The 24,414-nt window shown below is 64.8% G+C and overlaps 8 protein-coding genes across 8 annotated transcripts; 3 read left to right on the forward strand and 5 right to left on the reverse strand.

Annotated features, from left to right (window-relative positions):
- Positions 1-233: 233 nt before the first annotated feature.
- Positions 234-4,512, reverse strand: JCM10292_006850 (uncharacterized protein; the record flags this gene model as incomplete). Its single annotated transcript, XM_076647648.1, has 8 exons — positions 234-415; positions 505-596; positions 667-965; positions 1,028-2,128; positions 2,189-2,843; positions 2,898-3,409; positions 3,472-4,224; positions 4,288-4,512. The coding sequence occupies 8 exons, from the start codon at positions 4,510-4,512 to the stop codon at positions 234-236; spliced, it is 3,819 nt and encodes a 1,272-aa protein (XP_076506818.1).
- Positions 4,513-4,869: 357 nt separating this feature from the next.
- JCM10292_006851 (uncharacterized protein) lies at positions 4,870-5,070 on the forward strand (the record flags this gene model as incomplete). Its single annotated transcript, XM_076647649.1, has 1 exon — positions 4,870-5,070. One exon carries the CDS (start codon positions 4,870-4,872, stop codon positions 5,068-5,070), a length of 201 nt encoding a protein of 66 aa, XP_076506819.1.
- A 1,246-nt stretch (positions 5,071-6,316) lies between these two features.
- Positions 6,317-8,441, reverse strand: NMD3 (ribosome-binding protein NMD3; the record flags this gene model as incomplete). Its single annotated transcript, XM_076647650.1, has 7 exons — positions 6,317-6,634; positions 6,696-6,788; positions 6,872-7,481; positions 7,549-7,847; positions 7,943-8,180; positions 8,257-8,317; positions 8,381-8,441. The coding sequence occupies 7 exons, from the start codon at positions 8,439-8,441 to the stop codon at positions 6,317-6,319; spliced, it is 1,680 nt and encodes a 559-aa protein (XP_076506820.1).
- Positions 8,442-8,760: 319 nt separating this feature from the next.
- JCM10292_006853 (uncharacterized protein) lies at positions 8,761-10,267 on the forward strand (the record flags this gene model as incomplete). The annotated part of the gene is made up of 3 exons (XM_076647651.1): positions 8,761-9,152; positions 9,223-9,376; positions 9,443-10,267. The coding sequence occupies 3 exons, from the start codon at positions 8,761-8,763 to the stop codon at positions 10,265-10,267; spliced, it is 1,371 nt and encodes a 456-aa protein (XP_076506821.1).
- A 151-nt stretch (positions 10,268-10,418) lies between these two features.
- On the reverse strand, positions 10,419-11,347 carry JCM10292_006854 (histone H2A; the record flags this gene model as incomplete). Its single annotated transcript, XM_076647652.1, has 7 exons — positions 10,419-10,577; positions 10,638-10,642; positions 10,722-10,736; positions 10,796-10,948; positions 11,009-11,057; positions 11,161-11,201; positions 11,284-11,347. 7 exons carry the CDS (start codon positions 11,345-11,347, stop codon positions 10,419-10,421), a joined length of 486 nt encoding a protein of 161 aa, XP_076506822.1.
- Positions 11,348-11,923: 576 nt separating this feature from the next.
- On the reverse strand, positions 11,924-18,504 carry JCM10292_006855 (uncharacterized protein; the record flags this gene model as incomplete). Its single annotated transcript, XM_076647653.1, has 17 exons — positions 11,924-12,971; positions 13,028-14,703; positions 14,764-14,861; positions 14,937-15,232; positions 15,287-15,381; positions 15,440-15,534; positions 15,597-15,744; positions 15,804-15,916; positions 15,990-16,724; positions 16,784-16,946; positions 17,006-17,070; positions 17,124-17,192; positions 17,273-17,544; positions 17,610-17,727; positions 17,797-17,863; positions 17,918-18,318; positions 18,423-18,504. 17 exons carry the CDS (start codon positions 18,502-18,504, stop codon positions 11,924-11,926), a joined length of 5,541 nt encoding a protein of 1,846 aa, XP_076506823.1.
- A 1,049-nt stretch (positions 18,505-19,553) lies between these two features.
- On the forward strand, positions 19,554-21,432 carry JCM10292_006856 (uncharacterized protein; the record flags this gene model as incomplete). Its single annotated transcript, XM_076647654.1, has 6 exons — positions 19,554-19,676; positions 19,787-19,805; positions 19,987-20,173; positions 20,227-20,562; positions 20,630-20,981; positions 21,046-21,432. The coding sequence occupies 6 exons, from the start codon at positions 19,554-19,556 to the stop codon at positions 21,430-21,432; spliced, it is 1,404 nt and encodes a 467-aa protein (XP_076506824.1).
- A 207-nt stretch (positions 21,433-21,639) lies between these two features.
- JCM10292_006857 (uncharacterized protein) lies at positions 21,640-23,754 on the reverse strand (the record flags this gene model as incomplete). The annotated part of the gene is made up of 7 exons (XM_076647655.1): positions 21,640-22,174; positions 22,237-22,453; positions 22,556-22,647; positions 22,705-22,924; positions 22,998-23,077; positions 23,170-23,626; positions 23,685-23,754. The coding sequence occupies 7 exons, from the start codon at positions 23,752-23,754 to the stop codon at positions 21,640-21,642; spliced, it is 1,671 nt and encodes a 556-aa protein (XP_076506825.1).
- Positions 23,755-24,414: the final 660 nt, after the last annotated feature.

The raw sequence follows: 24,414 nt of genomic DNA on the forward strand, positions 1-24,414 counted from the left end.
GACCGAGCGAGGGCTGCTGTTTCCGTGCGTGCATACGCGACTGTAACATCCGTGTAGCGCTTTGTCCCGTCGTACGGTTTCAGCAAGTTCGAGGGAGAGCTGAGAGGGCGAGAGGGCGCTCTTCAAGCGTACAACGACACATTGCACTGTCCGACCCAAGTAACCCAACAGAAGCACAACAAGTATGGCACCACAATCAAGATAGAACCGCAAACAAGCAAGCCCGACACTCGTCACCCCTTGAGCAGCATCCCTTCCATCCCGTCGTCGCGGATGAGCATCACAGGCGGGTCGAACGCAGGCGAGACGGGCAGTCCCTGCTTTGCGCGCTCAGCCGGCTCGAGGTACTGCGCCCGCTGAAGCAGCGTGCGGAGCTGCGTGTCTTGCTGCGGCGCCTTGATCTTCTTAGCAAAATCTGCGAACGGCGGATGCCCAAGTCAGCACTTGTCATTCACTCGAAGCGGAGCAGCTGCCTATGCTAGACAGAAAACACGCGCAACGCACCTTCCGACTTGAGCTCGCCGCGGCGGTGGAGAAGCGCTTCCTCAAAGGTCGTTTTGACAAGCAAGATCTGGAGGTCGACCGGCTTGGTTTGCCTGAACCCGTCGAGGTGATAAGTTTCTGCTGACTATCGGACGCCGTCAAAGAGAAAGAGAAGGAACGCACCCGAGGCGATGCGCACGCTTCATGGCCTGCACTTCGAGGTCGGGCTGCCACAACGGTTCGAGGAAGATCATCCTTGTCGCCGAAGTGAGCGTGATGCCGCGTCCTCCGAGCTTGGCGTCGATCAGGATGGCTTGGCATTCGTGCGCCGTCGTCGCGTTGAAGCGCTGGGCGACCGAGCCACGATCGCCGATGCGAGAGTGGCCGCTCGCGAAGATGGCGTGGGGAACACCGACAAGGTCGAGCGTTTCGGACAGGTTCGAGAAGAGCAGGTCGACGTTGGACGAGGAGAAGACGATGAACTGCAAATCAAGAAGCGGTCAGCGAGAGAGTACGTAGGCGGGACCCGGAGCTGGAAGCACACCTTGTCGTCCGGAAACTTGCGCAGCTCGCTGACGATATAGTTGATCTTGCTGCTCGTCGTGCGTACGAGCTGTACCTGGCGGAAGACCGAGTCGTCCGGCAGCGGAACGATGGGCGTCTTGTCCTTCTTGCCGCGCTTCTTGAAGAGCGGCTCCTCGTCCGGGTCGGCCACGTAGTTTTTCGGCCGCGCGTCGATCCGCTTGCGCTTGTCCTCGAACGTGATGAGCTCCTCAATCAGCTCCTCGTCGTCATCCCAGCCCTTGACGTCGGCGTGCTGCAGTTCCTTCAGGTCGACGCGGAGACGCACAAGCTCGTTCTGCGAGACGAGCGTACGCCCGAGCGGATTGTTGGCCGCCTTGAGCCCGAGGAACGTCCGTACGAGCTCGTCATCGAGTCCCCGAACCTCAAAGGCAACGGCGGGCGTGCCGGCCGTCAGCGTAACCTCGCGGTCGTCGAGCGCCTCTTGCAGGACCTGCATCACCTTGCGCTGCGTAGCAAAGTCCTCGACCGACCATTCCACACTGCGCTTCGTCGTCATCGAGCGCTCGGCGTAGACGCGCGCTTCGAAGACCTGCGAGGCGAACTCTGTCGAGCCGAAGAAGGTCGTCGCCGTCGCGAGGTTGCTGCACAGCGTATCGAGATGCTGACGCTTCGACTTGTGGAAGAGGTAGTCGACGTCGACGCGCTGCGAGGTGACCGAGTTGGACGCGAAGAAGGCGAGCAGCGCGTTGTAGACCTTGCGCTCGCCCTCCTCCATCTCAATCTCAACCTTGCGAGTCGTGAGCGGCGGAAGATTGAGCACCGACTTGATGACGTCGGTGTGGTGTCGGATGACGGCGCGGTCGAAGACAGTCGCCAGGCGGTAGGCGCGCTCGCCTACGCCGCGCACAGACGACTTGACCAGCTTGCGCAGCGAGTCCGGCCGCGGGAAAGCCGGGTGCTGTATGAAGCGCGAGAAGAGCTGACCGAGTCGGTCGAGGTCGGTGCGGTCGCCGCCGGACGCGCTCGTCGTCGCGAAGAGAGCGCTCTCTTCGCCGCTGTGCCCGCCGCGAAGGTTGGTCGACGGCGTACCCGACACTGCCCAGCGCGCCTCGGTCCGGAGCTGAGATTGCGTATCCGATCAGCACGAAAAGTGGACAGCAAAACGAGTTGGAAAGCCTACCTCCTCAGCGAGTTTGCGCATCCTCGTACCGTTCGCGAGAACGTGTCCCTCGTCGATGACGATGCGGCGCCAGTGCACGCTTCGAAGCGAAGTGTTGTTAGCATCGGCTGCGTCGCTGAAGCGCGCTACCGACATGAGGATCAAGTCGAACGTCGCCATTTCCTCAGGCGAGCGGAATTTGTCCTTCGCCGTGCGGAGAACGAGCACGCGCAGCTTGTTCTTCTCGATGTGCTTGTCAATCTCGTCCTTCCACTGTCGCACCAGGTCGGTCGGGACAATAAGGAGCGTGGTAGGCGCAACGACGACCTTGAGAGGCTTGAAAGCGCCCTTGCGGCCCTCGCGACTCTCCCGCTGCTCGGGGCTCGGGAAGACACGGTAGAACGGCGGCGAGGCCTGGAGCGTGTCGAAGAGGCGCTGCGGAAGCGGGAGCTCGCCCTCGGCCTCGTCGTAGTGCGGGTAGCGGATCGCGACGGGCGCCGACTTGACGTGATGAACCATGAGCGAGCGGAGCGAAGGGAAGGGCAGGTCGGGAACTTCTGCGTCTTCCTGCGCCTGCCGAAACAGCGCATCCTGGTACTGTTCCATCTCGCGCTCGTCGAGCTGGACGCCGGGCAGCAGGTCGGGCACGCGCGTCTTGAGCTTTCTGGCTTCAGCACTGCGTCACGATTACGTCAGCAGGTGTACGCGAGGTGGAGGAGTGTCCACGCACATTTCGGCAGGGAACGGGAACTCGACCGAGACGTCCGTGAGAAGCACGGGAGGCGGGGATGGCGCCGACCCGTCGAGGTAGGTCGACGTGCCCTCGAGCTTGGGAAGCTCGCTCAGTGTCGCCATGACGAGGGAGAGCACAATGAGCGTCTTGCCGACACCCATGTCCTCCGCCAGAATGCCGCCTTTGCTGTCGACATCCGTCGGCGGTTCGAAGCGCACGTCGCCGTCGAGCGAGATGTAGAACTCCGAACTGCTCGTTCCGAGCGCAGTGCGGCGCTGCAGGTAGCTTGGACGAGGGATGCGCTGCGGCGCCAGTTCGCGCGCGAGCATCTTGGCGAGCGTCGCTCGCTGGTACGGGAAGAGCTCGGCCTGCACACCCTCTGGGTTCTCGTCGAAGGCCCAAAGCAGGCGACTCTTGATCTCTTCTGACGCTTCGAGGTTGTTCGGGAAGGCGGTGTCCTCGATCGGGGAAGAGATGTCGCGGTAGACCTCGAGAAGTGAGCGCTTGTCCTGCCCGCAGAGGGAGCCAAGTCAGCCGTGCAGTGCGCGATAGAGGGCAATGATGCACGCACGGTCTCCTCCATGAAGAGCAGTGGTTCTTCCTCTTCCGACAACACGCCCGCCCACTCCTCCTCGCTCGCCCTCACCGCGCTCAGCAGCCCGAGGATCCTGCTCCCTGCTGGCCGCTGAAGTCTGCCGTACTTGTGCGCGGCATCCTTGAGCTCGGGCAGGTCCTGCGGCACAAGGTACACCCGCACGAGCGCCGAGTCGCCAACGAGGCGAACCGTTGCGCGTGCGCCGACAGCGGACGACAAAGCGACGAGTGCGTCGAGATGCGGGTGCGCCGAAAGCTTGGCCTTCTTCGGCGAGGAGCCGCCCGCAATCGAGGCCTTGCGCTTCTTGCCTGCCCCTGAGCGGGAGTTGCTCGGGGACGGAGAGGGCGGCATGACGGCGAGCGCAGCAGGCTCTTCCGAAACGAGCGTGATTGCCTGGAGCGTGTCCCGCGAGAGGTTGATCCAGCCATCCTCGGCTTGCTGCGGCGGGACGTCGGGGTTGAGCCGATGATGCGGCAAGACGAGCGTGCCGATGGGGATGAGGCGGTCGAGCGGGATCAACTTCCGTTCGATCGAGCGAGATGGCGAGACCGGCGCTGCGCTATGAGCTGCAGGCCCTGGTCGGGGAGTGGTCGGAAGTGGGGGAAGGGATGGGAGAGGCGGGAGTTGGCTGGCACTCGAAAAGCCGAAGCCATTCTGCGGCGTGAGAGCGGGAGACGGGAAGGGGATGTCGCTCTGGCACGAGCCTGCTGCTGGCGTGACGAGCTCTTCCTGCACCGTGTCATAAGGTCAGCTTACGGACTTGGCCTTGCGCCCGAGCAACATCAATCGCACCTCGTCTGCACCTTCGACCCGCCTGAGCGCGAAAGCAGCCTGGCCGTTCCGCTGCGAAAGCTTCGACAGCTCGCCGCGGCCTTCGTGCCAGTCGCACAAATCCTCGTCCATGGCGTGGGCACCACCCTTCACAGCCACCATCGCCCTTGCGGCCCCGCTCTCGAGCGTTCCTGCCGTCGCGACGTGCCCGTCGGGCTCTGCATTGACCTGGATAGTCGAACTCATGCTGCGGGCCGCGCCTATGCGCCGTCGAGCGGCGTTGTCGGAGCCGACGGAATCGCGAGCTGATGAAGGTGGAGGATCGCGCAGACAAGCGCGCCAGCCCGTGCCGAAGCTTGAACAAGCTCGAGGGCCCTTTCGAGGTTTGTAGTTGTTTGTAGCGCTCTGCAAAAGGCGATCAGGAGGAGCGAGGCGAGCGGGACGGGGGCAACCCGGTCGGTTCGCCTCTTCGTCCGCTTCAGTTCCCTCTCGGATCGCATCGCAGCTCTGCCGAGCGCCCGAGGCTGCCCTGAGAACAGAAGTGTCACCTGCTCTGGCCCGACACCGCTCGCAACCCGTCCATCGCGACTCCGAGCCTCGAACATGGCGTCTCTCCTCGACCTCCCCGACGAACTCCTCGTCCTCATCATCGACCAAGCGCTCGGCGCGTTCCTGCCTGCGCGCTACAAGACTCGTCAGCAGACAGCGTGCGCCCTCTCGCTCGTCAGCAGGCGCCTCGGCGCACTCGCTCGACCCAAGGTCTTCGAGGTGGTGCAGATGAGCTCCTGCACCGACAGTCCGTGAGATGCGCCTGCGCTTCTACCGCAAGACACGAGCGGGATCCGAGTTCTGTCGATCATCGACGAGGCTGATTATGCCCGCGTTCCGCTCGAGCGCTGCATTCTCCCCTTCTGGCGCTCGTTCGCGCAGATCGCGAATCTGCACATTCGAGTTCGCTGCGAGCTCTCAATGAGCATTGCCAGGACATTTCCGAGTGCGTACAACGTTAACTGAGGAGCTGAAGCTGTGGTCCGCTCACCGAGTTGTCGATTGTCAGGCTTGCGTTCGCTGTGGCTCGACGATGTTGAGATCGCGGATGCCGAGCTCATCGCCAGCCCCACCATTGAGCAGCTGCGCATCGGCCGATATTGCTCAATTTCGCTTCAATGCCCCAAGATCGTCATCGACGAGCACTCCTTTCCCGCTCTCCGCTCTCTTGCATTCGCGGCCGATGTTCTGCCTCTCGACTGCTGCACGTCGGAATTTGCAGCAACGCTCGACGAGCTCGTCTTGCTCGTCGGGACACACCGCGGCCTCATCCATCGATCCTATACCGAGGCCTGCCCGCCTCTCTTGGTCAAAGTGATGCTAGGTGTCGTGAGGCTCAGCTTGGTCGACGTGACCGAACTTGGGCCGTACAGGCATGTGCGCTTGTCTTGCAGATCCGAGCGTTCCCCCCGCTCCGACGAGAAATGCTCTGCCTATCTCTACGAACTCGCGAACCGCCTCGCCGCCGGCGAGCTCCCCCACCTCGCCCTCCTGTACATCCCCTCCTTCGACAACTTCCCTCCGGACGCTTTCACCACCGAGCTCGCCGCGCTGCACGCGGCGTGCGAGGCGCGAGGCGCGCGGCGTCGAAGTCGTCGTCGACCCCGAGTGCTGCGACTCGGAGCACGGCGAGGTGTTTTCGGCGCATTTCAGGGCGTACAGGCGGCGCATGAGGGCGGCTGCGGAGGAGGAGCAGGAGAGTGCGCATAAGGTGGAAGAGCTGTAGCGGGAAGGGATGCGCGAGAAGGGGCGTGGGAGGGCGACGGCGAAGCGAGGGAGGCGAACTGCATTGAGCCGACGACCGAGTTTCTTCCCTCTCTTCCGCGGGTGTACTTGGCGGGACAGCTCAGCCGTGCAGCGCGAGAGACGTGGCGAAGCAAGGGCAAAGACTGGAAGAGTACAACACGCCGTGGCGGCCAATTCCACACAGCTCTATCGCGGGACCACCTCGATCCTGCGCATCAACCTCGTCCTCCAACAGGACAAGACAGCCCTTGCCCGCCTAGGCAATGACCGCATCGCCATCTGCGTCCTCGATGCCGAGGTTGTCGAGATCCTCCAACAAGTCGTTGACGTCGATCTCTGGGAAATCCTCGTCTGCCTCCCCTCCCTCCTCTCCCTCGCTCTCCCCCGCCGCCTCTCCCTCGTGCTCGTCGCCATCGTCGAGCATGGCGTCGCGCTGCAGCTGCTCGCGCCTGGCAGCCTCGCGCGCCTGCGCGGCCGGGTCGCGGAAGAGGTCGATCGTCGCGCGCAGCTCGGTGTCCTCCTCGATGTCTTGCAGGAACCGCTCGTAGTCGGCTTCGGCCTTGGCTTGGTCCGACTGTGGGAGCGGGACAGATTAGGGATAGTCGAGAGGAGAGGGAGGAAAGGGAGGGACGCACGGCTCCTGCGCGGCGCGACTTGGGCTCGGCGCGCTCGCGGCCGAATCCGATCGTCGATGCGCCCTCGAGGTCCTCGCCTCCGACCTGCTTGACCTGCGGGGGGGAGAAGAAACGCAGAAGCGAGGTCAGCGGCGGGAGGAGCAGGCGGTGGTGGCGCAGAGACGCGCGGAACGCACCATGGACCGCAGCTTCCAGTTGCGGGGCTTCTTCTGCTTGCGGCGGTTCGGGAACGTCTTGCGGACGAGGACGACCTCGGGGACGCGGTCCGCGCGCATCTGCTCAAACGCCTCGTTGTTGAAGTTGGAATTGCCGAGGAAGTAGCCGAGGACCGTGTCGCCCGGCTTGAGGACGGCGCCGAGGTGCGTCCGCGTGTGGTAGATGGCGTCGCTCGCGAGCGTGCCGCCGAGGGGCGCGACCTGGGCGTCGGCGAGGAGGAACCGGCCGCCCTTTGCCGTCTTGGGCGGGTGGCTCGTCGGCTCGATGTCGAGCACGATAAACTCGACGGCCTGGGTCACGTCGGCGAGCGGCGGGAAGGGCGCGCGCCAGTACGCCGGCGCCGAGATGTCGGCGAGCGAGAGCGTGAGCGGGTCGATGAGGTACACCTGGTTGCCGACGCGGTGGCACACGGTGAGCTGCGCAATGTTGCTCAGTGCGCGCGCCGTCTTGAGCGGGATGCACACGAGGTCGTCCTTGCAGATCGGGACAATCTCGACCGAGTACGACTCTTTCTTGTTGGTCGTCGCGTTCTGCGTATCGAGCGAGATGAGCTGCTCCGACATCTTGGTCCTGTGCGCGGCGGCCGACGTGTCAGTAAGGGTGTTGAAAAGACAGAGTGAGAGGCCCCGCGACGGACCGGACGGGGGCGACGGCGTTGAGAAAGTCGACCATCTTGAGGGCGTGCTGCTTTGTCGAGTAGAAAAAGTTGAGGCCGTCCTTGACCTCTGCGACCGAGATGGTGTCCTTGTCGGCCGAGTGCTTGAGGATGAGCTGCTCGAGGTAGAGGAAGGTGCGCTTGTGGTCGACCTTTTGGCGCACCTGCACCATGGCGCGCCACGTGTTTTTCGCGGCGAGGCGGGTGCACTCGGGGCACTGGGCGCCCTGCACGACGTACTCGACCTCGAAGATCTGCTGCAGGATCGTCGACGAGAAGACCTGCGCGGCGCGGGAAGAGGCGGCGTGAGTTTCCTCAAGTAGTGCGAGTGCAGCGTAGCGGCACTCGAGCGAGTCGACGGGGGATGCAGGCGCACCTCCTTCTGAATGGTGAGCTTTACGCGGACCCTGCGCGAGTGGGGCTCGGTCCAGATGAAGCCGGCGTCGATGAGACGGACTTTGGCGAGGCCCTTGAGCTTGCGGAGGCAGATGGCGAGGAGCTCGCGCGACTCGAGGTCGGCGCGGGTCCAGGTGGCGGGCGGGGAGAGGTAGCGCTCGCAGCCGCGGCAGAAGCTAAGGGTAGTCTGCTTGGGGATGCCGTCGGTGATGTCGACACTGCGAGGCGGTGCAAGGTCGCGCGGTGAGCGGGAGAGCGTCGACTCGGACTCGAGCGGGACCGAGAGGGACGCACGAGTTGCGGAGGCAGTTTACGCAGAGGTTTGCGCCGTTTGGCTCGATGGGGGTGCCGCAGTCTGGGCGGGGTGGCGAGTGGGATCAGTCAGCTCAGATGAGGCGAGAGAGCGAGAGGGGCTCACCTGCGCAGAGGACCATTGCGGTCTGGGCAGAGGGCCCGGTGTAGGCGACTCCGGCGCTCATGGCTGCGGTGCGGTGGCGGGTGGAGCGGGTGCGGGCTGGGCGGGGTGCGGCGAGGAGCGATGAGATGAGAGCGAGCTCAGGCAAGAGGCGGAGAGGGGGGCGAGTCGAGCAGCGGGGTGCACGGGGTGGCGTGGGGTGCAGAGGTGCCCTGCTCTGTGCCAACGATGCGAGTCTCCCTGTGCTCGGTCGAAGGCAGAAAGAGGGGAACCGACTCGAGTGTCTGCGCGACGAAGCGGAAGCACCGCCCCCGACTCGGACTCGCACTCGGACTCTTCTGTGGCTCACTCCGCTCCCTGTGTGGCACTGACCGAGGGCAAGCATGCTCTCGAGGGACCCACAGCCACCCGCGCTGGCCCTCCCCGCTCTCCCGCCCGCTGCTCCCCCGCCCGCCTTCCCTGGCCTCGTCTCGTCGCTCCGCCCGCTCCGCCGCCTCGCCCCCGCCCTCGCAGACGAGTGTGCCCTCCTTCGCAGGTTCACCTACAAGCACCGCAACCAGCACAAGGGCCACTACTGGTGGAAGCGCATCCACAACGCAGACCGCTCCGCCTCGCGCACCCTCTCAGAGCTCTCCCGCTGGCTCGCAGCCGTCGGTGCAGCGACCGATGAGCCCGGCGCCCTCACCCGCGACAGCGTCTGCCGCGGCCTCGTCGAGCTCCCGCGCGTCATGCTCGTCGTCGACCACCTCGTCGCCGTCCTCCTCGACTGCGCCGGGTGCGCCCTTCCCTCCCTCTCTCGCTTGACGAGTTGCTCCTCCCTCTGACGCCCCGCCGCCCCGACGCAGGATCCTCGAGCAGCTCGTCCACTCGCGCGCGTTCCTCGCCTTTGCCCTCGTCGTCGTCGCCCTCGTCGCCCGCCTCCACGCCCTCGCCGCCGCCCTCGCCGACGAGTGCGCCCGCACCGCCGCGACCCTCCTCCGCCTCGTCGACTCGAACGGCGTGCGTCGCGCTCCCGTCCCCCGATGCTCTGCCCCGACAAATCTCGCTGACGGTGCTCGCGCGCAGCTGACCCCCGTCGTGCAGCCCCACCTCGCGCGCCTCCCGCGCACCCTGCGCCGCTTCCTCCCCCTCGACCCGTCCACACCCTCGATCCGGATCCCGCTCGAGTTGACGCCCTTCGCGCCGCCGCCCGAATTCGCGACGTTCGGCGACGGCGGCGGGGCAAGCGACGAGCTTGGCGCGGCCGTCGCGCGCAAGCCCGCGGCGTCGTCCCGTCCGGCAGCAGCCGCAGCAGCTGTGCCTCCTGGGCGCACAGTTGTGGCTGCAGCAGGAGCGGCGCGAGCAGATCCTCTCACAGAGGAGTTCAAGAAGCGCAAGAAGAAGGACCAGCGGCAGCTCGCGCTCTCCGGCTCGTCCACACCGGGCTCGTCCCGCCCGTCTCCCAGTCCTGCACCTGCACCTGCGACTGCCTCGTCGCCCGCCCTGCTTCCCGCACCGAAGTCGCGTCCCGCGGCTCGGCCCGCCTCGCCCGCGCCCGCGCCTGAGCCTGCACCTGTGCCGCGCGCGCTCGACCTCGACCCGCTCCTCTTCCCCGTGGCATCGTCGTCGGGCGGGGTCAAGAAGCGCGCGAGGGATGGCGCGGCGAGAGGAGGAGGAGGAGGAGAGGCGCTGCGAGCGGGCGTCAAGGTAGCGCGGTCGGAGGATGCGGCTACGCAGGTGAAGAAGGCCAAGGTGGGCTCGCTCCCCGGTTCGCGGGCCGAACGGGGCGAGGTATCGCGGAGTGCGGAAAGGGCGCGAGTGGGCGACGTGGGCGTGGTGATGAAGAAGAAGACGACTAAGAAGGTCAAGAAGCGGGATGAAGACGACGAGATCGACGCCATCTTTGGCTGAGGTGCATTGCTTGCGTGCAACACGCTTTCTCGCTCTGACGCTTAGGACGGCGGCGAGAGAGAAACAGGCGTTACAGGACGAGAGCGAAACGGCACAAACGGAAAGCGGGAAGAGACAATGGACGCGAAAGGGAGGGACTGCCAACTGCGAGCTAGACCTCGGTCGACTCCTGCTGCGTCTCGTCGGCACTCGCAGCAGCCGCCGCCTTCGCGGCCTTGGCCTTGCCGCCCTTGGCCTTCTTGTCGCCGCTGCCGCTCGCGCTCGTCTTGCTCTTCTGCGGGAGGAGCGCGGCGTGGATGCTCGGGATGACCTGTGTCGTCATTATACTCAGTACAAGTCTCGGCACCGAGCCGATGTGGGGAAGACGCACCCCGCCTGCAGGGATCGCACGGAGCGGGATGAGACGAGGTCAGTACGCTCAAACATCTACACAAATGGCGAGGTCACGGCCTACCCTGCGAGATCGTGACTACCACGAGACGTGTCAGCATCAGTGGTTCGCAAAGTCCAGAGAAGCGATAGACGCACTCGAGTCGAGCAGCTTGTCGAGCTCGTCGTCGTTGCGGATCGCGAGCTGGAGGTGGCGCGGCGTAATGCGGCTCTTCTTGTTGTCGCGCGCCGCGTTGCCCGCGAGCTCGAGGATCTCGGCGACGAGGTACTCGAGGACCGCGGCGAGGTAGACTGCGAGCGAGCATACGAGGTCAGGAAAGCGACAGAAGGGGAGAAGCAGAAGGGACGGACCGGGAGCGCCGGCGCCGGTGCGCTTCGAGTAGTTGCCCTTCCTGATGAGCTGTTTTGTCGAGGGGGTCAGCCTTCCTCCGGGCGATAGACTCCGTTGCGCAACGAGGGAACCTCGAGCGACGCAGAAGGCGAGCAGGGATGAGGCGACGCACGCGGTCGATCCTGCCGACGGGGAACTGGAGGCCAGCCTTCTCTGTGCGTGACCAAGCGCAGCGCCCAAGCTGAGCAGCACGCTCGCGCGAGAGGCCAGGTTGAGGCGAGGAAAAAGAACGCACGGGAGCGCGAGATGCTCTTCGTCTTGCCGCCGGTAGCGGTGCTCTTTCCGCCGGACTGCGACATGGTTGTGCTTGCGGTGATAGGACTAGTGGCGAACGAGGGCGAAAGTGCGAGAGTGAGCGAGGATAGGCGACTGAGGGCGGGACGAGCGACGCTCTAGCTGCGCGAGGGAGACGGTCAGCGCGAGTGGTTGGCTTGTCCTGCTCATCATGGGCGTCTTGAGCGTACTCAGGGAGCGCGACTGGAAGATTGGAAGCGAAGGAACGGAGGGAAAGAGACGCGCGCGAGGATCCCGCGCGTCGCCAGGCGACACGAGGCCCGTTCGAGCGGCTCTCCTTGAAGAGGCGCGCTGGCCCTGCAGGATGTCTCCTCTGACGTGTAGTGAGTGCCCACGACGAGTTTGACGCGCGCCCACTGCGTGTGAAGCGAGAGCGAGGACGAGAAGCTCCGGTTGAGAAGGTCCGACAAGCACCGCTCACACGCTCGTGCACACCGCAAGGAGAGAGCAACAAGGATGGAATGCATTGAGACAAGAGCGTGAGAGAGAGCACACGCAACGCAACCAGCAGGCGCGCAAAAGGTACGTAAGCACGGCAAGGACGCCTCCTTCCCCTCTTCCCCCTCGCCTCGTCACGACGCTCACTGCCCGCCCGCGCGCCCCTCAGCCTCGCGCCGCTTCTCCTCCTCTCGCTCCGCCTCGCGCCGTTCCAGTTCGCGCTCGATGCCGAACAGCGGACTGAGCGGCAGCCCGACGTCCGGCTGGAGGTGCTGCTGCTCGTGCGCCGCTTGCGGCGGCGCGACTTCCGCCGCAACGGCCGACACCGGAGGCGCAGTCGCCGGCTCACCGGACGACGTGCCCGACTGCTGCTCCTGCGCGCCCGAGTCGGCCGCCAAAGGCGGGTTGTGCACCGCCTGCCCGACGCTGAACGAAAGCGCTTGCGCCGCGAGCGACTCGAGCGCGTGTCGCTGTGCGAGCGCTTCGTCGTCGGTCTGCTGGTGCTGCGACGACTCGTCGGCGCCATTTGCACCAGTCGTGCCGGCCGTCGAAGACAACGCGAACGGATCGTAGTATCCGCTGCCGCCCGCATGAGGCGGCGCCGACGACCGCGAGGGGTAGCTGTAGCCGCCGGCAGAGTTACCGTAAGAGCCCGCACCGGTTCCGGACGGACCAGGCGGGTACGGGTACTGCGGCGCAGTGGCGTGCGCCCCGCTCGTCGAGGTCGAGTGGGTTGCAGCGCTAAACCGTGCGTCGTACGCCGCCTGCGATGCGGGCGTCGGCGAGCCGTAGCCGCCGTATGGGCTGTCGTACGCGGGATAGCCACCGGTGAAGATCCCGTGCAGGCCGTTGTTTGCGCCGGGCGCCGAAGCTGACCGCGACTGGTTCGGCGCGGCGTGCTCCGAGTGGTGCGACGACGAGCCCGACGGGCCGGCGACTGGGTCCTGCGGCGAATACGAGCTGTCGTACGAGAAGGCCGGCATGGGCTGGAGTGGCGAGGGGTTGACGGGCGCGTAGGCAAGACCCTGCAGCGGGAGGGGCGTGCCGCTCGCCTTAGGTCGCTTGGCGCTGCTCGGCGAGGGCTCGCCACCCTCGGCTGCCTGCGCTTTGCGCTTTTGCACGCGAGCGGCACCGATGGCGCGCGCGATGACCTTCTGCGGGCGGTCGTGGCCGTGCGTCTTGAAGTAAAGGCTGCAAGCGCAAATCTAAGCAAAACGGCCTCACAAGCTGACGCGAAGTGAACGCACCCGCAGCTGTTGCACAGCTGTCGCCCCTCGGCATCGCGACGGAACAGCGGCGAGTCGGACGTGCCGCAGTTGCTGCACACGGCCGGCGTCCCGCTGCCCTTGGTGCTCGTGCGGCGGCGCTTAGCGGGCTTGGGCGGCGCCGGCGGAGTCTGGAGCAGACCGGCATCCGGGAAAGCGGTGTTGTCGAGCGCGGGCGGATGGGCGTGCAGGAGGGCGGGCGAGTTCAGCGCCGATCCACCGGGACTGGGCAGGTGCTCGCTCAAGCCGTCGCTGTCGTCGGGCGTGTCGATGCGGTACATGTTCTGCGCCGACTCGTGCGCGCGGACGTAGTTGAGCAGAGAGTTCGGGTGCGTGGCGTCAAACAGCAGCGGCGACTGTGGGCGGGGTGCCGGCTGGTTGAGCTGCTGCAGCGAGCGGGGCGTGCCCGACGCGCGCGGACGGCTCGCCGACGGGGTCGGGACGTCGTACGGACGGACGGGAGCACGGGTGCGGCGCTTCGGGCGACCCGAGGCGGACGCGTCGTCGTCGCCTGCGGCCTCCTCCGAAGCAGGAGCGCCGTCTGCGCCGTTCCTCTCGCCATCCGCAGCGTTCGCCTCGCCGTCGTCGCCGTTCGCATCGTCTGCGTTCGTGACCTGCGACTCGCCGTGCTCCTCCTGCGACTCGGCCGCAACGGCGATGTCGCCCATGACCTGCGCGAAGTCGTACGCTGCCTGCTGGTGCTGGCGGTCGATCTCGGACACATCATCCTGCTGCTGCTGCTGCGCATTGCGCGAGTCGGCTTCGGCAGCGGCAAGCGCAGAGAGCGCCTGGAGAGCCGGGTCGATGGCCGATGGATCCTCCTCGTGCTCGTGCTCCACATCCGCCTGCGAAGCGGGTGCGGCCGGCTCGCTCGCGACGGCCAGGTCCGGCGTCGGGATGTGCGCTGAGTAGACGACCGTGTTGAGGAGGTGCGGAGCGGAAGTCGCGGGCGAGAAGTCGAACGGCGACGAGACGTTCGGGAGGCTCGGCAAGGCCGGGAGGGCAGGCAAGCTCGGGAGGCCAGTCGCACCACTGTAAGTCGCGGGGAGAGGCGGGAGCTGAAGTGAGCTGGTGAGCGCGGCGAGGTCCGGCAAGGCGGGGAGGTTGAGTTGCTGGACGAGGTCGAAGCCATGGTAGGCGTTCGAGAAGACCGAGAGGTCCTCTTCGATGGGTGCAGCGGGTGCCGACTTGCGCTTCTTCGAGGCGCCCTTCGCCTTGGTCGTCTTGACCGGCGAGGCGAGCTCTCGCGGCGCCTTCGGCTTGCGCTCGCGCTTGGCCGGAAGCGGCTTCTCCGCGGCAGGGAGGACGTCAAGGTCGACGTCCATCTCCGGCAGCATCGTCGCCGTGATGGGCGTCGACGAGGTGCTGTCGGGCGCGGCGGGCGCGTTGGGCGGGATGGCGATGGCCGGCGTCATCGACTGTGTGCGGCGCTTCTTCGAACCGCGTGCGGGCTGCGGTGCGGGCTCCTCCTCGATAATTGAGGCGAGAAGCGTGTCCGTGTGTTTGGACGAGGGTGCGGGAGGTGGAGGAGGAGTCGGCGCTTTCGGCTTGAGGACGGGCTGAACCGTGGGGTCGAGACGGCGGCCTTGACGGAGGAGGAGCGGCGCGTCGGGGAACTTGCCAGCCTTGGAGCTACGCACGTACATCTGCAGCGCGGTCTGTGGAGCGAACGGCGTGTGAGCCGGAGGCAGGAAGGAGACTGAGAGGCAGCGACGCACGAGCTTGCTCGACTGGTCTCGCGCGCCGAGATCGTACGTCTTGCGCTCGGAGTGGGTGAAGTGGTGGTCGGTGCACCAGATGCAAGGCTGGAGGACACCTGCGAGGCAAGGGAAGCGGTGATTGGTGAGAATGAGCGCGAGGGACGGGAGTGCAAGAGCGAGTGCAACCGCACCCTCTTCATCCTTGAACTTGATGATGACGGCGTCCTTGGGCGGTCGCTTCTTGTTGCGAACGCGCTGCACCTCGAATGCAAACTTGTATCCGGACGTCCACGCGCACGAGACGTGCACGTGCTTCGAGCAGTCCTCGCACTTGATCGTACTCCCGACGCCCTTCGTCTTGCAGAGGCAGCACTCGCGGTCTCGACGCTCGGGCGGAAGATGCTGGAACGCCTCGACCGGCTGCACGACCGGCGGGGACCCGATCTGGAGTTCGCGGTGCCAAATGGCGCAGAGGAGATGGACGTAGCTGCGCATCGGAGGATCAGAACGGCTGACAAAAGCGAGGAAGAACGGAACGCACTTCTGCAGCTCCGTCGGTTTCAAGCAGTCGAGAGCGGTGAGTGGCGCATCAGGCTCGAGCTCTGGCGGCGGCGGGCAGAGGATGCAGTGCGGGTGCTGCGAAACGAGCTAGGTCAGCAGAAAGCGGGCACAAACTGGTCAAGGCGGCACGGACCAGCGTCAGCTTTTTGCGGTTCTTGTCGCGCTCGCACATATTGCAGAGCCACTCGTCATGCGGCCACTCCCAGTCGAGGTCGATGCCATAGCACGCTGTGAGGTCCACTTGCCGAGTCAGCTCCGAGCGCTTGTACAGGCAGTGGCGCGGAACGTACAAGCATGGTACGAGATGGTGCAGTTGTCACACTGGAAAAGCGCGGTCTTCGGCTCGAAACGCTTGCAGAGAAGGCACGGCTTGGGCGGGATGACAGGTTTCGGCGGTGGCGGTGTCGGCTCGCGAATCGCTGCCAGCGCAGCAGCAGCCTGTGCATTGAGTCGTGTGAGTGGAAGCTTGGGGCAAAGCGGATGGAAAGCTGACGCACCTCCAGCTCGGCCTGTTTCCGCGCCTCCTCCTCTGCAGCCTTGTCCTTCTTTGACTTCTTCTCCTGCGGCAACGGCTTGAGCTCGTCGCCGTACGGCGGGTACTGAGCGCCGTCTGCAGAGGGCAAGAGCGGTATCAGCGCACATGTTCGAACGACATGTAGGAAAGGAGGACAAAAGGGACGCACAATGCCGCCACCGGACTCCGCACGTGTCGCACATGACACACGGGTTGGGCTTGACCTCGAGTTCGCAGATGTTGTCGGGGCAGAACCACCACTTGGGCGACTCTGTCGCCTCGCAGATGGCGCAGAAGCGGTTGCGGCGCTGCGCGGGCGTGCGCGCCGGCGCGCACACCGAGCCGTGGTCCTCGTCGTCCGACATGAGGAGCGGGTCGCCATCCTCGCCCGGCGCAACGGCGGCGGCGGCGTCGCGGGCGGCTTTGCGGCCCGTCTTGCGCCCGCTGCGAGTCGTCGCGATGACGGCGGCGGCGACGACGGCGGTTTTCTCCTCAATCTGCGTCGGCTCGTCTTCCTGGAGCGTGTGACCCACGGCGATGTAGTACCGCTTGACGACGTCGCCCATCTTCTTCGCCGGCAGGAGCTTGTGGATCTCGCCAATGTCGTTGTGGCACTGCTCGGCGCCGTCCGAGAGCTTGCGCTTCTCGTCGTCGGTCCATGTCGCGTGGCCGAGGCTCGCGAGCGAGATCTTGCGCAAGCTCGCAATCGTGTCCTGCACGCTGCCTTCCTTGTTCTGGATCACGACCGCCGCGCGATTGAGCAGGTCGACGCCGGCCGTCGCGTACGAGCTGATCTTGCGCACGCGCGCGAAAAGCTCGTCCATTGTCTCGTCGCTGATCTTGTCGCTCGGGCGGAAGATGATCTGGACGGCACCGTCTTCGCCGCGAGGCGGGACTTCGGCGGCTGCGACAGAGTAAAGTCAGTTGCGTGTCTCAAGACCAGCAGAAAAGACGTCAGCGCACCCTTGGACTTGCGCGACCTCTCTTTTTCAGGCTTGCCACCCGACGGCGTCGATGCACGGCTGCGTTTCGGCTGGAAGTATTGCCGCGAGCCAGGGAGGACCTCCTGCTGACCCGTGCTCTCGTCCCACGCCGGTACGGTGCACTGGAACTTGTTGCCGAGACGCTGCGATAGACACAGAAGTCAGTACCGGCGCATGAGCGTCTGAGGAGCGAGCGACGCACAGTTGAGGCACGCGGGTAGAGCGAGTCGTGCGGGTCGAGCACGTTGTAGGCGTTCGTGTGCATTCCTGCGAGCAAAAGGGTCAGACCAGTTCGGACAAAATCATCAACAACGACAGACCGAAGTAGCGGAACGGCCAGCCCTGCGTCATGCGCCAGTCGTGCGGGTCGGGGCGGACCTGTGCGTCGACTGCGAAGAGCGACGAAAACATCGCATCAGCCTTGTGCGCTCAGGAGGCCCAGACGGCCGAAGCGGAAGCGCCGGCTCACCTTGTCGTGCCTTGCCCTTCTTGCTCGCATGCAGCATCTGCGGCCCAGGGCTGCCACCCTGCGCCACCGCGCGGACCCCGTCTCCAGCCGCTTTGCGCACCGGCGGCGGTCCCATGCCCGCCTCGAGGTAGCCCTCGACCTCCTCATCGTGCGCCTTGGAGCATGGCGCGCACGACCAGCCGTAGCCTGCTTTCGGCTTGGCGGCGAGCGGCGGGTCAACGCAGGAGAGGTGGAAGACGCGCGCGCAGCGAGCGCAGGCGACCGACTCGGGGCTGTGCAAACGTACACCATGGTCAGCAATCGAATAAGGCGAATATGTTGATGCGCGGAGACGTACTTTGCAGCCCACTTGTGGCAGACGCAGCAGCCGCGCTGCGCGTCGCAAATCTCTGCGGCGGTCCCGACCTCGCACAGCACGAACTCGAAGTTCGCGTTGAGGTGCGTGATGACCTCGGCTGCGGAGGAGCGGACGCATGAAGATTAGCGGACGGCGATTCTTCAGGGAATGCAAGAGCGGGACGCACGAGGTGCGTTGCGGACCTTGTAGGTCGGCACGGCGTCAAAGTAGCGGTGCAAGTAGCGGTCGTAGAGCTGTTGGAAGGCGATCAGTGTGGGCTCGGGCCATGGTCGGAAAAGAGGACGCACCTGGTGCCAGTAGAACGTGTCTGGCTGGCGCTTGTAGACCTCGAGCTCCTCAATGTGCTCGCGGTGCTTGACCGTGCACCTGCCACGGACGTACGAGGCCGGGAGCGTGTCGGCGTGCATGGTCGCCACGACGAGGCGGTGGTCGGCGACGTAGCGGTGGGTAATGTCGCGCGTGCGGAAGTAGTACGCAACGCGTACGCGGAGGTCGGTCGTCGGTGCGGTGGACCCGGAGCGACTCGAGGGCGCCGAGTCAGACGCAGGCGCCGGATTCGCATCGGTGTTGCTGCCCTCGGGGAGGGCGAGTGCCGGCTTGGACGAGGGCTGGAGGATCTCGAGGACGCGAGCAACGATGTAGGGCTCGCCCTCGCGGTCGTCCCAGGGCGCAGAGACATACACGTGGTCTGCTCGCCGTGCGAAGGGCGTGCAGTAGGCGAGGCGGAGAGTGCGGGAGTGGAGAGGGTCAGCGGCGAGATCTGCGAAAACGGGAGCCAGGGAGAGCGCGCACCGTTCGGACGGAGCACTGCGCCGTCGAAGACGAGCGGGCCCGCTGGCTTGGGCGCAGCTCCGCGGGTCCCAGCGCGCGGCATCGCCAAGGACGAGCAGAGGAGGAGGGGAGGGGGAGAACCAGGGGACGGCCCTCGTCCGCGCCGTGCAGGGGCGTGGGAGAGAGCTCGTAGTCGTGAGGGTCTCTCTGCAGCTGCAGTCGAGGCTCTCCGAGGCAGCGCAGGTGCACTAGAGAGCGAGGGAGCGAGGCAGAGGGAGCAGAGCCTCGAGACGGAGCCTCGCAGCGACTACAGGCCCGCACCTGACGGCACGCGTCCTGGGGCTGATGCGCACACGCAGTGCTCTCAATAGGGCGTTCTGATTGAGCTCACGTCTTCCTGCCGCTTGCATTGCCGGATGACTCGCACTCTCGCCTCTCACTAGCCTGCTCCGGCGATTCTCCGAGTCGAAGTCTGCTGCATCTCAATCCGCGGACCCGATACGCAGCCCTACAAAGGCTCGTGATTGTCTGCGAGGGCCTGACGAAGGCGGATCTGGACTTTGACCTGTTACAGCGTTAGCCCCTCCGTCCCCTCACGCGGATGAGCTCGGCAAGCGCACAAGCGCGATCCAGTGGCACGGGAGCCAAGGGAGCCCGACAGCGTCCAGCATGCAAGTACTTTGCCCGGGAGGCGCGAGCAGCTGGACATGGCAAGGACATGACGAGCGATTCGGGACCAGGCGTGGAAAAGGAGGGGACCGGGGTGCAAGGGACAGCAGAGTCACTCAAGGGCTGGAGAGCTGAAGCAGCGCGTTCTGTACGTAGTCCGAATCGAGCGCTGACACAGCGGCGCTCGCTTCGTAGGATCAGCGAGAGCTCCGTCTCGGGGGTGCCGCAGAAGGACGAGAAGGAACGAATCGGTGCAGAGCAAGTGTGCGCGCGCGGAAAGGACGTCATATCGCCTGCGTGCCCTGCAGTAGCAGCTGCGTGCACTCCAGGCCAGTCCTGCCTCGATGATCCGTGTGAACAGAGGCGCCGTCTCGCGTCCGGCGCAGAGTCGGCTTGATGAGAAGCCTTCATCTCGAGACTGCACAACGGTCTGAGCAGACCGAGTGGGTGCTCCAAGCTGCCAGGTAGGCTCATCAGGCAACGATGCCGCGCTCTCGCTCGCCGCAACGAGCAACGCCCACTCCGCTCGTCGATGCGGAGGCGTCTCGCTCGAGCTACTTTCTCGGGACGTTCCTGCTGCTGATCGTCGTGTTGCTCTGGGTCTCGGTGAGTCTGAAACCCTCCTTGTATCTGCTCTTCGCGTCTCGAGGTGTTTGCGAGGTGTGAGTGCCTCTGAGGTACCGACTCCTCCGGCTGACCCTCCCCTGTTCTCGCAGTCGAGCTTCCTGATGAATGGCAAGTCACGCCATACATTCACCGTACTTCTGTCTGCCACGTGCAGTATCCTTGAAGGGAGAAAGGAGACGTGGCGAAATCGACAACCGCCTTACACCGCCCGACCACTCAACCTGGCTCCTCCTGCCTGCCTAGTGGCCTCGCCATAGCGTCTGCTGACAAGCTTGCTATCATCACACAGTCGTCTTCACCGACATGTCGTACGACAAGCCCTTCCTCGTCACATGGCTGTGCACCTCATCCTTCTCGCTCTACCTTATCCGCCCGGCATGGCGGTACTGGCGGACACGGCGGCTTTCGGACGCCAAGGCCACCCTACTGTCGCCTTCAGCTCTCACGCGCGAGATCTCGAAGGACTCTTCTGTCGAGTGGGCCCTTCCGCGACCATCGATACAAAGACGACATTGACCCCTTCTCGCAGTGGCACGCCTCTCCAGCGACCTTTCCTTGCCCGCCGTCGCGGCGAAACGAATCGCTCTCTGTCCCGCGCACGCCCCGCGCGCAATGACATGGGGCGATACCTCCCCGCGGTGCAGGTCGACCCGCCGCTGACGGTGCGCGACACGGCGATCCTCGCACTCCTCTTCTGCGGGCTGTGGTTCGCCGCCAACTGGGCGACGAACGCCGCGCTCGGGTACACGAGCGTGAGTAGCACGACCATCCTCGCGAGCATGAGCGGGTTCTTTACGCTCGCGGCGGGGGCTTGCGCTGGCGTAGAGAGCTTCTCGGTTGGCAAGCTACTCAGCGTGGCGCTCAGGTGCGTCCCACCGTCATTTTGTCGTCCCACTCATCAATCTTGGCTGACAATCGGCACACAACCGCAGCTTGACGGGCGTCGCGATCGTCTCGCTAAGCGACTCGAAGCTTCCGACTCCTCCGCCCAGCGAACCGCTGTCTCCAACCACCTCCCCCACCCCTTCGAACCCGCTCCTCGGCGACGCGCTCGCGCTCCTCTCGGCACTCGCCTATGCCGCCTACGTCCTCCTTCTCAAGGTCCGCATCCGCAACGAGGCGCGCATCTCGATGACGCTGTTCTTCGGCTTCGTCGGCCTCTTCAACATCCTCCTCATCTGGCCCGTCGGCGTCTTTCTCGACCGCATCGGCGTCGAGCCGTTCGAGTTCCCGCGCGGCAAGACGCTCTGGGCGAGTCTCCTCGTCAATGCCGGCATCACCTTTGTGCGTCTCTTGAAACCCGCGTTCGCTTTCCAATCCTTGATCTCACACTTTCGCGCGCAATTAGGTGTCGGACGCGCTCTACCTCCGCGCCATGCTCCTCACCTCGCCACTCGCCGTGACCCTCGGTCTCTCGCTCACGATCCCGCTCGCGCTCGCGGGCGACCTCTTGTACCGGCGCTCGAGCGAGCCCGTCTCACTCGCGAGCCTCGCCGGCGCGGCGCTCGTCCTCGGGAGCTTTGTCGCCAACGGCGTGCTCGACCTCCGCGAAGCCGAGAAGCGCACCGAGGAGCTCGAGGGAAGCGTCCTCGTTGAGGAGGATGAAGAGGCCGACTTCGGGAGTGGGAGCGTCGAGTCGGAGAGGCAGAGGCTGCTCGGCGGACGGGCACGGGATGAGGCGGATGAGGATGAGGCGCGAGGGGCAGGGAACGCGCCACGGAGACATCTAGATTGAGTCCAGTCGGAGCCTTGTATTCCTACACCTGTTCGACTTTGCGACTTCATAATCGGGAGCATGACTCAAAGGCGAAGCGGTAGGTATACGTTACAATCTTGGGCGAGCATGTTTGCGATAAACGACAGATGGGGAGATGGCTACATGTGTCTGACCGATACAGTGCTGTACAAGCGCATTTACAGGGTTGAGGTGCGTAGTGTTCAATCAGACGAAGATTCCGTCAAAGATGTCGGGCGCGTTGCGCGCCTCGAGCGGGTCAAACTCGTCGAGTCCGTCGCGCTTGACGGCGCTGCCATACACCGTGACGGGGCCCGGGCCGCGACAGATGGCAAAGACGATCGCGCGCTCCTGATACCAGGCGCTCGCGGGCGAGACCGTGACTCCCGGCGTCGTGTACGGGTCGCGGACGAAGGGCCCGGGCGGCGGGAGCGGGTATGTGTCCGGGAAGCAGTACGACGTGTCGGTACCGCCGAAGCGACCGCGCTTGGCCGAGTTGCCCTTGATGACGGCGTCGCGGTGTCCGGCAACCGAGATGCCAAACTCCATGTAGCCGCCGCCGGTGGTGCCGGCGAGAATGTAGTTGTTCTGCACCGTCCCACCGTAGGTGCGCGCTTCCGTGCGGTTGTCGCCGCCCCAGCTGAGACCGCCAATGGCGATACCGATCTTCATGAATGCCGTGTTGGCCAGGAGGTTGTTCCCTTGAACAACCGTCCCCTCAAATGAGCCGGAGAAGGGTGACCTGTCAGCTGCAGACTGTCAGCACTGAAGGAAGAGACATTTCCTGGAGATACCAGGACGCACCAATCGACCATGTTGATCCCGCCCAGCAGCTGCCTCGAAACCGAGTTGATCGTGTTGCCTTGCACGAGCGAGCCGGGAGCGCCGAAGATGACAATGCCGCCGTCCGTCACGTCGGTGATAAGGTTGTTGAGGACTTGCGACGACTTGCAGGCATGCGAGATGCCGTCGGCCCAGCTGGCGTCGTCCGGGAACTGGTTGTTCGTAGGGGGTGGTTGACCTGCACAGAACAAGCAGCATCGCTCAGTCCTGCAAATGGACAATGTGCTGCGCCGAGCACCGTGGTCACGGCGGGGAGGGCGATTTGGGAAGGTCGACGTACCAGCAGGTCCGATCTGATTGCCGGAGACGAGCATGCCCGAGCACACCAGGTTCGTTCCCTCGGCAGTGTGCAATGCCGTCCAGCCGCGCGGTCTGAGTGCGTGACGATCAGTCGCGGTGAAGAGGCGAGCAGGATGAAAAGGTACACACTCGTAGGCACGAATCGACGTAATCTGCTGTCCCTGCGTATTGCCGCCCATCTCGATCAGGGCAAGCCCCTCACTACTTCTGCCGAGGGCCGGACGAGCGCCGTCGACCTGTACGTTGCGCAAGATGGCCCGGTCGGCGCCGGCTTGAACGCCGTAGATCGCGCAGGCCTGGTCTGAGCCCGTCACGCGGATAGTTGCACGAGTCGCGCCAGTGGGGTTGCCTACGGTCGGAAGCAGTTTCAGCATCTAAGACGTGCACCCAATGAAGCCAGGGCGAGGAAAGGTCTGGCTCACCGTAAGTCGTGAGGACTTGGTTAGCGGCCGTGAAGAAGATGGGGCCGGTGGTTGCGATCGTCGCGCTTTGGCAAAGGTAGCTGTGTATCGTGATCCGACCGATGACGCAAGGGGTTAGCTCAGGCGTGAAACTGCGAGCACACGGCTCGTAAAGGGACAGAACACGACGAACACTGTGGTGTTGGCGCCACCGTAGTAGAACAGCGAGCTGATGGTCACGTCGGTCGCCGTCGAGTCGAGACACGCGGCGCGGATTTGCCGACGACGCTTGGCAAGGAGCGCGGCATTCTCGACGGGCGCCGCAACGTGTGACCGCTTGACGACCTGCTCTTTGTCGTGTGCGTCGAAAGAGCGTACGCGGATGGAAGATCCGTCGGCAAAGTCTTCGGCAAAGAGGTGACGAGCGGCGAGCGCTTCTTCGCCGGCGATGAGCGAGCGAGTCGCCAGGCTCGTCGAATTAGTCGTGCCATCGTCGGCGGCGTCGTCATCGCCGAGAGACGGAACGGTCTTGTCATCCCAGACATGGTCGAGCGCTTCAAGCGGGAGTAGGCGGAGGTTAGGAGCCGTCGAAGGAGTGTGTCGCGAGTAAGGAATGGACAGGGTCGGACTGGCCTTCGCCTTCGCTGCAGCTGTCATCAATGTGTCAGACAGAGCTCGAGGGGCGGGAAGTGCCGAGACGCGACTGACCAGGCGAAGCAGAGGCGAGAGAAGCGAAAAGAGCGGCCGCGAGGGCGATCTGACCGGCAGTCGCGATCATGCCGATAACGAGCAACAGCAAGACGACAGCAACAACGAGCAAGAGTGCAACAAAGAGACAAGAGGCGCAGCGAGGGCCATCTTGGCTGCCTTGGAGGTGATGCGCAGAACCAGGTGAGGAAACGTCGGGAAGGGTGCGCAGCGATGCCGTCAGTCGAAGCGCTCTAGCAGCTGCGCGGGACGATGAAGAACCTTGACATCGAGCGGCAATTGGCATAGCTTCGAACCTGGAAATGCGGAGCGTGGGTGAGTGGAGCCAGGAGAGCCTGTGAACGACCTCAAAATGGAAGGCGTATCAGACTCCTGATTATAGTTTCGCCCTGCACTCACCCCTCCGTCGCTCGTGATCGCCGACATCGTCGACGTCCATGCGACTCGGAGAATGCGCCGGGAAGAATCCGTCGGGATGACCTCCCGGAGACACATCCTCGGGACAGTCGAACGCAGACGGGTCCAGCGGCCGGGTTTCGAATGCCATCACTTGCGGCCTGACGACAGGGTGTAGCGGCGAGAAGCCCGTCGCGAGCAATGAGCGTATGCTGCGAGAGGCAGCGAGTGGAGGTGCAGGACTCCGCAACTTTACCGAGTCGGCCACCCTGGCTCATCGCGATTTTTACACATGGATCGGGAACGGACCACGCAGCCGTACAACCTGATAAAC

The sequence above is a fragment of the Rhodotorula paludigena genome (assembly GCF_050403205.1).
Source record: "Rhodotorula paludigena JCM10292 DNA, Rt_paludigena_JCM10292v1_ctg10, whole genome shotgun sequence".
Taxonomy (NCBI): domain Eukaryota; kingdom Fungi; phylum Basidiomycota; class Microbotryomycetes; order Sporidiobolales; family Sporidiobolaceae; genus Rhodotorula; species Rhodotorula paludigena.